Genomic DNA, 12,610 nt, shown 5'->3' on the forward strand with positions numbered 1-12,610 from the left:
AGGGAAGAGTGCCAAGAATACCTAAAAGACATCCATTTAGGAAATGATTAAGTAGGGGTATTTAACAGTAAATCATGAAGAAAGAAGGACCCTGAAAGAAGAACTCAAAGTTTAGATGAGGACTTCCCTGGTGGCACAGTGGTTAAGAATCCGCCTGCCAATGCAGGGGACATGGGTTCGAGCCCTGGTCCGGGAAGATCCCACATGCTGTGGAGCAACTAAGCCCGTGCGCCACAACTACTGAGCCTGCGCTCTAGAGCCCGTGAACCACAACTACTGAGCCTGTGCTCTAGAGCCCATGAACCACAACTACTGAGCCTGCGCTCTAGAGCCCGCAAGCCACAGCTACTGAAGCCCGCGCACCTAGAGCCCATGCTCCACAACACAAGAAACCACCGCAATGAGAAGCCCGTGCACCACAACGAAGAGTAGCCCCCGCTCGCCGCAACTAGAGAAAGCCTGAGCGCCACAATGAAGACCCAACACAGCCAAAAATAAATAAACAAATTTTAAAAAATGGATATTTAAAAAAATACTTAGATGAGACTGTATGGGGTTGGCTCAAGACTAGACAGTTCGGACTGTGGAAAATGAAGTTCAGAAACTGACTCACACGTGTAGATAAACATTTGATTTATGACAGTGCTTACATTACAGAGCAGTGAGGAAAGGATGGTCTTTTCCGTAACTTGGGCTAGGTTAGATGGTTTATTCACTTAAGGAAAAAAAGTGAGTCTTGGCCCCAACCTCAAACTATATAAAGCAAATATTTCCAAGTGGCTCTTAGGTCTAAATGTGAAATGTAAATCAATAAAGTTTCTATAAGATAACAGAGGAAGATTTTATTCTTGATATTGGAACAACCAGAGATTTCTTAAGCAAGTCACAAAAGACATTCACTTTAAGGAAAACAATTGATAAATTGGACTACATTAAAAAAGAACTTCTGTTTAGCAAGTCATTTAGGAAGTAAAAAGGCAAAAAAGTTAAAGGAAAAAAAAAAACACTGAATGGGAGATGATCTTAGCAATGCATATAACCAACAAAATATGTAAAGAATTCTTATAAACCAGTAAGAGAAAGACAGACAACCCAAAAGAAAAATGGACATAATGACAAAAGAGGCTCTCAAAATGGCCAATAAATATGAACAATGAGATGTTCAGTCACATTAGTCTTCAGAGAAATGAAAATGAAAACCCCATGAGATACTACTACACACCCATCAGAATGGCTAAAATTTAAAAGACTGGGGGGGAAAGTGATCATGATGGTGTGGAACACTTAGAACTCTCATACACTGTTGGTGAGAAAATAAATTGAGACAGTTACTTTGGAAGACTCTTTGATAGTACCAACTAAAGGTGAATATTAGCATACTCTGTGACTCAGAAAAACACTTCTGGGTATATATCCAACAGAAATGCTTACATATGTGCACCCAAAGACATAAGCAAGAACATTTATAGCAGTACTATTCATAATAGCCCCATGCTCTCATCTGTATGGATAAATGAATTGTGCTTAATTTCATTTATACGGGCATATCTTTTTTTATTGTGCTTCGCAGATATTACATTTTTTTTTTTACGAATTGAAGGTTTGTGGCAACCCTGTGTTGAGCAAGTCTATTGGCACCATTTTTCCAACAACATTTGCTCACTTCATGTCTCTATGTCGCATTTTAGTAATTCTTGCAATATTTCAAGCTTTTCCATTATTATTTGTCATGGTGATCTGTGATCAGTGATCTTTGATGTTACTATTACAAAAAGATTTCTGACGGCTCAGATGATGGTTAACATTATTTTTAAATTAAGGTATGTACATTGTTCTTTTTTAAAAAATAAGTTTATTTATTTTTGGCTGCGTTTGGTCTTCGTTGGCTGCGTGCGGGCTTTCTCTAGTTGCAACGAGCGGGGGCTACTCTTCGTTGCGGTGCGCAAGCTTCTCCTTGCGGTGGCTTCTCGTTGCGGAGCACGGACTATAGGCTCGCGAGCTTCAGTAGTTGTGGCACACAGGCTCAGTAGCTGTGGCTCGCGGGCTCTAGAGCGCAGGCTCAGTAGTTGTGGCACAGGAGCTTAGTTGCTCCACGGCTTGTGGGATCTTCCCGGACCAGGGCTCAAATCGGTGTCCCCTGCATTGGCAGGTGGATTCTTAACCACTGCACCACCAGGGAAGTCCCTGTACATTGTTCTTTTAGGCTTAGTGCTGTTGCACACTTAACAGACTACAGTATAGTGTAAACATGACTTTTATATGCACTGGGAAACCAAAAATATTTGTGTGACTTTCTTTATTGCAATATTCATTTTATTGTGATGGTCTGGAACTGAACCCGAACATCTCCACAGTATGCCTCTGTGTCAATGAAAATGAATAACTGCTGCTGTAATGCAACAACGTGGATGAATCTTACAAGCATAATGCTGAGTAAAAGCAGCCAGACAGAAGAGAATACATACTTTATTATTCTATTTATATGAAGTTCAGAAACAGGCAAAACTGGTTTATGGCCTTAAAAAGTTGGAATAGTGGTTACTTTTGAAGGCCTAGAGACTGAGAAGGGCCCAAGCAGTCTTCTGGGGTATTGGTAATGTTGTTTCTTGATCTGGAAGGTGGTTACATAGGTTTGTTCAGTTTGTGAAAATTCATGATTTGTAAACATTTCTGTAAGTTATACTTTGGTAATTCAGGTATACTTAAGTATGTCAATATTTATTAAAATAAAAAAGTTTCAAAGCAGTTTCCAGCTTACATAATATTTTTGGACATCTCTAAGGACTTGTATGACTGGTGATAGTGCAGCTTGCCTTTTATTTTGGTTGTTGGTGCTATGGATGATATGTGGGGCTCCATATGGTCCCTTAAATTTATTTTCTGTATGCATCTAAAGTGTTTTCCTTTCCTGGCAGTGGTTCCAGTTGTAGCCTGGCTGCTGGTCTTGAATCTCTGGGACTTACAGATATCCGAACGTTGGTTCGATTAATGTGCTTGGCTGCAGCAGGGAGAGCTGGCCTCTCCACCAGCCCTTCCGCCATGGCAAGCACTTCAGAACGCTCACGAGGTGGGCACAGCAAGGCCAACAAGCCCATTTCTTGCCTGGCCTATCTGAGCACAGCAGTGGGATGTCTAGCATCAAACACTCCTAGTGCTGCAAAACTCCTGGTGCAGTTGTGTACACAGGTAGGATAGTTTTCAGTGCTTTGCTTATTGCAATGCTTATTTCCAGCCAATTCTTAAAGAACCTTCTAAGATAAAATCTTCTTTTTGTTCCAAAATTATATGTAAAAATTAAACCTGTTTGTTGTGATTGCCTCTTCAGAACTTGATTTCTGCTGCAACAGGGGTAAATCTTACCACGGTCGATGATCCAATTCAGCGAAAGTTTCTACCTAGCTTTCTCCGAGGAATTGCTGAAGAGAATAAGCTTGTAACCTCCCCAAATTTTGTTGTAACTCAGGCCCTTGTGGCATTACTAGCAGACAAAGGGGCCAAACTGAGACCTAATTATGATAAGTCAGAAGTTGAAAAGAAAGGTAAGTTTCATACGATTTAAATATACAGTCTTTTAATCAATTTGATATGTTTTTAAAAATATGTTTTTGCATTGTTGTATGTGATGAATTACATAACATCATGTATACTTATTAAGTTAGATCATAAGAAAAGTGCGTGGATACTTTTTCATTGTGCCTGGAAACAAATATTAGAAAATGTACCAAATAAGTCTTGGTTTGATTAGATTATTTTATTAGATTATGGTTTGGGTCACCATAGATAATAATCCTGGTAGGCTTCCTGCATATAATTTATATAAAGTAGTGCTATTTTTTTCTTTGTCTTAAGATGATACAATTTGAAGGGACTACTTAAACACAGTACTTACCCTTCTCTTCATCAGGACCATTTGGCCAAGAGAGATGGGCTTTTGGATCTATCAGTGCATTCCCTTGACTGGCTATTAAGATCACTTTTTTTAAAAATTTATTTATTTTTCATTTATTTATTTTTGGCTGGACCGGGTCTTCGTTGCTGTGCAGACTTTCTCTAGTTGCTGCACGCGGGGGCTACTCTTCGTTGCGGTGCACGGGCTTCTCATTGTGGTGGCTTCTCTTGTTGCGGAGCACGGGCTCTAGGTGCACGGCCTTCAGTAGTTGTGGCTCGCGGGCTCAGTAGTTGTGGCTCACGGGCTCTAGAGCGCAAGCTCAGTAGTTGTGGCGCATGGACTTAGTTGCTCCATGGCATGTGGGATCTTCCCGGACCAGGGCTCGAACCCATATCCCCTGCATTGGCAGGCAGATTCTTAACCACTGCGCCACCAGGGAAATCCCTAAGATCACTTTTGAGCAGCAAAAGCCAAACTCTTATTCTTCAGGGCATGCTTCCTCTGCCCTGGCTTTAAAATGATTTCTGCTGCATTCTCAGTCGGTGTATACTTAGAGCAAAGACTATTGATTAGTGTATATAAATGTACATTTGCAGTGAATCAGATTTAATATAGAATTTGATGTGAGATAAATGCTTTATACCTTGTATGCATATCTTAGTGAAATGATCGCTTGAAAAAGTGCTAATTCTTAAAAGATAGTTTAACCCATTTTTGTTTGTTCACCACCACCAGCTCTCACCTGGGCATCATTTCATTGTTTTGTTTAAGCAGGTTTAACTGCCCAATTGTATGCCCATCCTTCCTATGATCCTTCTGCTGTAGGCCCTCTGGAGCTGGCTAACGCCTTGGCAGCCTGCTGCCTCTCCTCCAGGCTATCCTCACAGCATAGGCAATGGGCTGCTCAACAGCTTGTGCGCACTCTTGCTGCACATGACCGCGACAACCAAACTACTCCACAGACACTCGCTGATATGGGAGGAGATCTCAGAAAATGCTCCTTTATCAAGTTGGAGGCTCATCAAAACAGAGTATGTATTTTGACCCCCAAGTGTGTCGATCACCTTATGTAAGATAAAATAGTTTCTCCTCTTCTCCAAGAGCTTAAAGTTCAGATCATGGGTGTGTGTCTCTCTCTTTCTGTCTCTCTCAGTTATTTGTCTGGTAGTTACCAACTCTCCTTTCTCTACGTGTGTGTTGTATACTATATGATATAATATAATACAAATGGGAAAATCAGATGGGAGATGAGAAGAAAACCAAAGGTATAGCCTCACAAAAGATGAGGGTTTATATATGCAGGAAAAGAAGCAATTGGTCTCCCTGTTTTAGGCCAACCCACTGGGCTCCTGAGCAGTGACAAGGGCAGTTTAGGAAATGAAGACTGACCCCTATTTTACCAATTTAATCATTTCATAGTCTGTGTAATTAGTTTTATAGAACATGCTGAATATTTCCATTTTATTGAATTAAATAAATGTTTTTTAATTAAATAAGCATGTTTAGTAAAGATTGTGAACAGGTCTAAGATAACTCAAAAGAGTTTGGGCATAGTACTTTAAAGCTATACTTCAAATAGGTGTATATTTACAAGCCAGTTAGAAAAGAATGAAGACTATGCATGTTGTTTTATAACATGGATACTTTTCTTTTACAATTTCATGGTAGATTTTTTTTTAATTTGATAGAACTCTTTCACATTATAGAATCATTTGAATTAAAACTTGCTCAAATATTGCTGGACTTTTAATCTTTTCTAGGTAATGACTTGTGTTTGGTGTAATAAAAAAGGACTCTTGGCTACAAGTGGCAATGATGGCACCATCCGGGTGTGGAATGTCACCAAGAAGCAGTATTCACTGCAACAGACCTGTGTGTTCAACAGATTGTGAGTACTGACATTAGCTCTCTTGGGTAACATTTAAAAATAAGACAATCCTGGGCTTCCCTGGTGGCGCAGTGGTTGAGAGTCCGCCTGCCGATGCAGGGGACATGGGTTCGTGCCCCGGTCCGGGAGGATCCCCCATGCCGTGGAGCGGCTAGGCCCGTGAGCCATGGCTGCTGAGCCTGCGCATCCGGAGCCTGTGCTCCGCAACGGGAGAGGCCACAACAGTGAGAGGCCCACGTACCGCAAAAAAAAAAAAAGACAATCCTAAACATGCTTCATCTCGGTTGTGTTAGTGTACTCAAATTATCACTAAAATTTTTTACAACTTCTTCTCTTAGAACAGTCTCCAGTGTTTTTTTTTTAATTTGCAAGATAGTAATTTAGAAAATAAACATACTAACTGTCAATATCTGTCAGCTTACTCAAAATTAAATCAAGGTCTACTATGCCAGCATTATAAATGTTCAATTCTATAGAACAGTAGGCTAATTTTCCATCATTCTTCAAGGATTATTTAGGAATTAGGGTAATGATATTTTTTTTGTAGCACAGTGTAGCATCTTTTATATTTTTATAGCTAGCTATAAAACTTCCCTAGCTATTAGGCAAACAAGAGTCAGTGTGCTCTGAGTAATAACCATATGTATAACCCATATGGAATCAGAATACTTTTGTTGACAAATTATGTACTACATTAAATGATCAGTTGTCTAAGTATTACATTTTTGTAATTCTACATTTTTCACATTATGACAAACACTAGCAATTATGTGATTGTCAAATACTGCTAGCCAGGCTTTTGAAATGTAAAAGCTTTTGATCTGCCTTTATGTACTATAGTCTCTATAAAACCCTTATTTTAAGGTTTAGGATTTAGTTTACTTTGTGATGATGGGGATTAGAATTCCATACATATCTGTTACATTCTAGGGAAGGTGATGCTGAGGAAAGCCTGGGATCACCTAGTGATCCAAGTTTCTCACCTGTTTCCTGGAGTATCAGTGGCAAATATCTAGCTGGAGCTTTGGAAAAGATGGTGAATATCTGGCAAGTTAATGGTAAGAGTCACATAAATACTAGTAAACTACTGAAGCTAGTTTTTAAAAAAAAAAGCCTTTCTCTTAGCCTTCTAAGTCCAAACATTGGCTTCACTTCACCTTGAATCTCACAATCTATTCATCAACTGTGAAAATCTATGCATAGTATGGTTTAAATTAAAGAGAAAGTGTTCATTTCCTGACTTTTCCTTCTAGGAGTTTCAATTAACCTGGTAGTTGTAAACTAAAAATTCTTTCTATGGACCACTCAGCATTCAGGGTAGGATTTGAGGAGAAATAGCAATCACTGCATTTTTAGCTATGTATTCTTTTGAATCACCTGAAATATTTCTATTAATGTTATCTGTTTCACAGGGACAAACTCTTGTTAATTTTTAGTAACCTCTCTGGAAAGTAAAAATTATTATTGTAATCTTGGGCTTACCAGCATTTTTGTTTGCTTTTGCATGTTTGGGTAATAGCTGTTCTATTTCGTACATTTGAAGGAACAGCTAGCCTTAACTATAGGTAAATTTTGTATATTAATTTGGTTTTCAGTAATTATTAGGAAAGGACTTAAGTGTTTGACATTTGTATGTTGATTATTTTCCTTTATTCTTTCTCCTATAAAGCTATCATTTTTGTCATATTAATAGTTACAGAAGAGCTATGAATTTGATAATCATATGTAGTATGTAAATGAAGGATCTTGCCTTGCAGTCTTATTCATTAGTAGGCTATTATGAAATTGGGGACTGCTTTGAGTGTATTAAATTAAATAGTACGTATTTTTGTTCTTGTTATTGTTTTTAAGAATTAAGTGACAACTAGTTAACATTTTCTCCCTCTTTAGGAGGAAAAGGGTTAGTAGATATTCAGCCTCACTGGGTATCTGCCCTGGCTTGGCCAGAAGAGGGTCCATCCTTAGCCTGGTCAGGAGAATCTCCAGAATTATTGTTGGTGGGACGGATGGATGGATCTCTAGGACTGATTGAAGTTGTTGATGTATCCACCATGCACCGTCGAGAATTGGAGCATTGCTATCGAAAGGATGGTAAGTGACTGGAATTGTGTCTGGTTGAGAAAGTGTTCCCCCCAGTCAAATAGATTTACTTTTTTGGCATATGCAGAGTAAATATTACTTTTGGTTTTGTTTTCTAAATTGTTCAGTTGGTATTTCATTTTAGTTACTAAGCTGAAAGATATTTCTTTGTCAACCCCTACCACACATCACTGCCAAAATAAGATCTAAATTAGTCATTTATCCTTTGTGCAAGTGTCTGAACACTTCTAGTGGGCTCTAGGTCTCTCTAGAAAGTTAAGAGTGTCTAAGAGGAAAAAAGATAATAATCATTGATGGAGATGAAATTGTTAACAAATGAGTAAAATTAAGGAAATGGGGGGAAGAGGAGAAGGGGAGGGAAGTTCCTGATTTAAGAAGTCATAGCAGGAAGCCTACTTTTACTTATTTTCTCACTATCTTCCTTTTGGATGGCTAGTCATCTTACTAGATAGTTTTTATTATATGTTTTCGGGGAGTAGGATATCTGGAAGATCCCAGCCACAGCCATGCAGTTTCGAGGCCTGGAGGACAGCACGCTTGCTTCTCAGATGTCTGAGAGGAAAGCTTGCCCTCTCTTCTCTTCTCTCTCAGCATGAAGGGTGCACTGCCCAGTTAGCAGTCCCTGTCCTCCCCTGACAGCCCGCGGCTCCTTTTTATTCACAGAGTAATACTCATGTCATTACTCTCAGTTTCTGTCTTCTGCGAATACTGGGGATCCTCCAGAAACATGTCATCTCCATCACTACAAGTCAATATTCATTTGCTTTCTTCAAGGTCCATAGCCCTGGCCTGATAGTATTACAGGGTCTCCTGCAGAGGCGGTGGGTGGCTGTGGCTCATTGTGGGGACAAAGACAAGGGCAGCAGCAGTTCTGGGGAGTACGCACTGGCCTGAGCCCTCCTGGTGGCTGCCATTTTCTTACCCAGTTCTTTTTTAAATAGATAATACCATCATACGGTTCAAAAAATTTTAAGTTTAAAAAGGTATACAGTAGGGAATTCCCTGGCGGTTCAGTGGTTAGGACTCCGTGCTTCCACTGCAGGGGGCACGGGTTTGATCCCTGGTCAGGGAACTAAGATCCCACATGCCGCGTGGTGCAGCAAAAAAATAAATAAAAAGGCATACAGTAAAAAGTCTTTCTCACATCTGCTCAGCTCCCATGTCCCCATTCTACTCCCACAGATACTGGTTTTTACTTCTTTTGTAGCCTTCCAGTGTTACATATACTTAAACAAGTATGAATATAGCTTGTTAGAATATAACATGTTTGTTAGAATATGGAAACACACTGAATAGGCAATATTAAGCAAAAGAAGGGACAGGAAATTTTTTTTTCTAAGAGTTGGATTATTTCACTTCTCAGTTTCATGGTAGATTCTGGTCCAAAAGGAAAGAACCTTATACAGTGACTTAAAATCAGCAAGGGAATTCAGTTTTTGTCTCTGTTTTTCTTTTTTCTTTTTGTACACGGGCCTCTCACTGTTGTGGCCTCTCCCGTTGCGGAGCACAGGCTCCGGACGTGCAGGCTCAGTGGCCATGGCTCACGGGCCCAGCCGCTCCGTGGCATGTGGGATCTTCCCGGACCGGGGCATGAACCCGTGTCCCCTGCATCGGCAGGCGGACTCTCAACCACTGCGCCACCAGGGAAGCCCTGTCTCTGTTTTTCAGTAACCACTTCAAAAGAATGAAAGATTAAAAAATGAGGTACTCCTCGTCATTTACAAATAACACTTTTAAAGTGGGTTACATGGAATCCCAGCTGTAAGCTTACATTTTGTCTAAATGTGTTAAAGAGATGTTTGTAAACTTACTTGCAGTGGTTGTAGAGGTATATATTTGTTGCAAAGTCTCTGTCTTTTAAGGGAGACAATGACAAATAAGTCTCTCTTATTTTCTTTTTAAAACTTTTATTTTGTTCTATCATGTTAGTGTCTGTAACTTGCATTGCTTGGTTCAGTGAAGACAGACCATTTGCAGTGGGATATTTTGATGGAAAATTGTTATTGGGAACAAAGGAACCGCTTGAGAAAGGAGGCATTGTTCTAATTGATGCACATAAGGTAAAGCATGTTTACCTGATGGTTGCTTTTTCTTGTTTTATACTGTAGTATTGCTTGATACTAGTTTCTCAAAGAACTTTTTTATATCAGTCACTTATGATTTAGTATTCTATTGTTATACAAAGTCTTTGGGCCACGTATATAAATGGAAAAGTCTGTGTAAGAAAGCCATTGAACTAAGAAAGAGGTAAAACCAAAACAGTGAAATAGGATTACCCTTGGAACACCCCCTGTCAGAGTACCTCCCACTAATGCTAGAAATTCCATCTATGAAGAATGATTCCTTTGCCTTAAACAGAGGTTGCCAGTTCAGATGCTTATGGGGCCATCTAGGCAAGTAACATAAATGCATGAAGCCAGGAGCTGGAAGGTGTGAAGAAGGGCAAAAAAAACGAAGTCAGAAGAACCCAATGATGACAGCCATATAAACACAAGACATGTCCCAGATTCTCATAGTATTAGCTGTTTTTGGTGTAAGAGATGCTTTTTTTTTTAAAGTCTCTTCTTTTTCATATTTTAATGAACAGTAGTCCATAAAAATAACTTTAAAAATGGTGATGAAAGATAACATATCCCTTCTGAATCAGAATTTCATAATTCATTCATCCAGCTAACATTTACTGAGCTTTGACTGCAGCAAATATATATAGTGCAGACTATATTAAAGGGTGAGTTGGTCTAGTGATTGGAAATAATATGCCAGTATCTAATTTGCATAAAATGTTGATTTCAAAATAATTGAGTGATAGAAGTATAGGTCATAAATTATTAAGTTTAAAGTATTTGTGAAGGAAGCATTAACTATGATTTTTTGTCTACCTCTACCATTTTAAGGATACTCTTATTAGTATGAAGTGGGACCCAACAGGTCATATTCTTATGACATGTGCCAAAGAAGAAAATGTGAAACTCTGGGGGCCTGTTGCAGGATGCTGGCGCTGTCTACATTCACTCTGCCATCCATCTATTGTAAATGGCATTGCTTGGTGCAGCCTTCCAGGGAAAGGATCCAAGTTGCATTTACTAATGGCCAGGTACGTTGTAAGTTTGTGTGTCTTAATTTTCATATTAGTATAGACTGTTACTTGCATTAAGTGTGGCTTCTCAATAATCTTAAACAATTTACTGCCAGTTACTGTTCTTATAATGTGTAATACCATAAGATCACCTTAGGGAAATAAAGAAGTTTTCCAATGTGAAGCTTGGAATATGTAATCCAAAGATATGCCATCTCCTTAACCGTGTGTGATATTGTTAGAATATAGATCCTACTTGCATTTCTTGTGAAAGATTATAGCATAACTACTACAAATAAATTTTTAAAATATACTGTAGTAGTTCTATCATGTCTTAATTGATTGCTCTTTGAGAATATTTTTACTTCTGCATATTGACATGTTTTGGTTTTATGTGATCAAATTTTTTAAGTGGCTGTCAGAGTGGCTTAGTATGTGTTTGGCGTATTCCACAAGATACCACACAGACCAGTGTGACTAGTTCAGAAGGATGGTGGGACCAGGAATCAAATTGCCAGGTAAATATTCTGGTGTTTTTCAAGACTTTATTTGAAACCACAGATAGTATATGTTATCAAGTAATACTCCTACTCGGTATCTCAAATGTCAAGAGCCATTAGGGAAATGTGAATAATTGTCATACTTTGTGTGCTCTCTGAATTAGCCTAATTTTTTATAAGTCAGAGATACCATAATTGCTTGTTAAGGTGAGATGTTCAATAAATATGGAGCGGTGATCGTTTATGGTATATAATCAACACTACCAATAGGTGAGTCCTAAGCTAAAGTTTTTGGTACAGTGAAGCAGGAACACCACGGGAGCACTCCTATTCAAAGTATCTCCTACTGATACCAGAATTCCACCTATGAAGAACCATTCCTTTACCTTAAACAGAGGTTAAAAATTTACAATAGACAGGGAATTCCCTGGCAGTCCAGCTTTCACTGCTGTGGCCCTGGCTTCAATCCCTGGTCGAGGAACTAAGATCCCACAAGACGCGTGGCATGGCCAAAAAAAAAATTATGGTAGATGCTCACAGAGCCATTTGGTAAGGAACATAAATTCATTCACAAAGATGCGGAGAAGGTAAAACACACACACACACAAACACACACACACAAACACACACACACAGGAGTGCACATGCTTCATATAAAAGGCATAGTTGCCACAGAGGAGATTGCCACCCTCCAGAAATGAGAGCGTGTTGCTACCAGATTGTCAAATTTTTTTGTTGTTGGAAACCAAAAATTCAGTGTTTTAAGTAAAATCTCCCAATATTAAACATTGGCATCTGACTTGAAATTCTTTAAAACCCTGGTTGGCCGGTTGAATTGTATCCCTGAGTTGCCAGTTTGCAACCTCTGTTGCTTTCTCTTTTGTTCATTATACAAATACATTATGTCATTTTTGGGTAAATGAGTATATCTGGTATTATGCTGTCTCATAACTAAAAGGAAGAGGGAGCTTAAAGGCAGGGAGAAAGGGGTGAGGAGGGAGGAGTAGATAGCTCACTAATGGGAGGAAAATATCACAGAAGCAGAGGTAGGAGCACTAGAGATAAATCTGATTTGCTCTCTGTGCTAAAGAGTAGCCCTTTGGACAGGCCTACCTATTTCATTCCTAAAACCTGCAGAGCAAACATGAGATTAGATA

The 12,610-nt window shown here is 39.1% G+C and overlaps 1 protein-coding gene across 22 annotated transcripts in view; it reads left to right on the top strand.

Annotated features, from left to right (window-relative positions):
* HERC1 (HECT and RLD domain containing E3 ubiquitin protein ligase family member 1) overlaps nucleotides 1-12,610 on the top strand; it is a 214,834-nt gene that overhangs the window by 160,254 nt on the left and 41,970 nt on the right. For 20 of the 22 annotated variants that reach the window (XM_089904370.1, XM_089904371.1, XM_089904282.1 and 17 more), the window contains 9 exons: nucleotides 2,916-3,186; nucleotides 3,326-3,539; nucleotides 4,664-4,920; nucleotides 5,650-5,777; nucleotides 6,708-6,835; nucleotides 7,668-7,868; nucleotides 9,807-9,937; nucleotides 10,772-10,971; nucleotides 11,366-11,471. In XM_089904370.1, the coding sequence (XP_089760496.1) occupies nucleotides 2,916-3,186; nucleotides 3,326-3,539; nucleotides 4,664-4,920; nucleotides 5,650-5,777; nucleotides 6,708-6,835; nucleotides 7,668-7,868; nucleotides 9,807-9,937; nucleotides 10,772-10,971; nucleotides 11,366-11,471 (1,636 nt within the window). The remainder of the gene's footprint in view (nucleotides 1-2,915; nucleotides 3,187-3,325; nucleotides 3,540-4,663; nucleotides 4,921-5,649; nucleotides 5,778-6,707; nucleotides 6,836-7,667; nucleotides 7,869-9,806; nucleotides 9,938-10,771; nucleotides 10,972-11,365; nucleotides 11,472-12,610) is intronic. The other 2 variants (XM_089904324.1, XM_089904333.1) reach the window with 1 other exon arrangement.

This window comes from Delphinapterus leucas, chromosome 2, assembly GCF_059928025.1.
Source record: "Delphinapterus leucas isolate spDelLeu-1000000601 "Yukka" chromosome 2, BTC_Dleu_Yukka2, whole genome shotgun sequence".
NCBI lineage: Eukaryota > Metazoa > Chordata > Mammalia > Artiodactyla > Monodontidae > Delphinapterus > Delphinapterus leucas.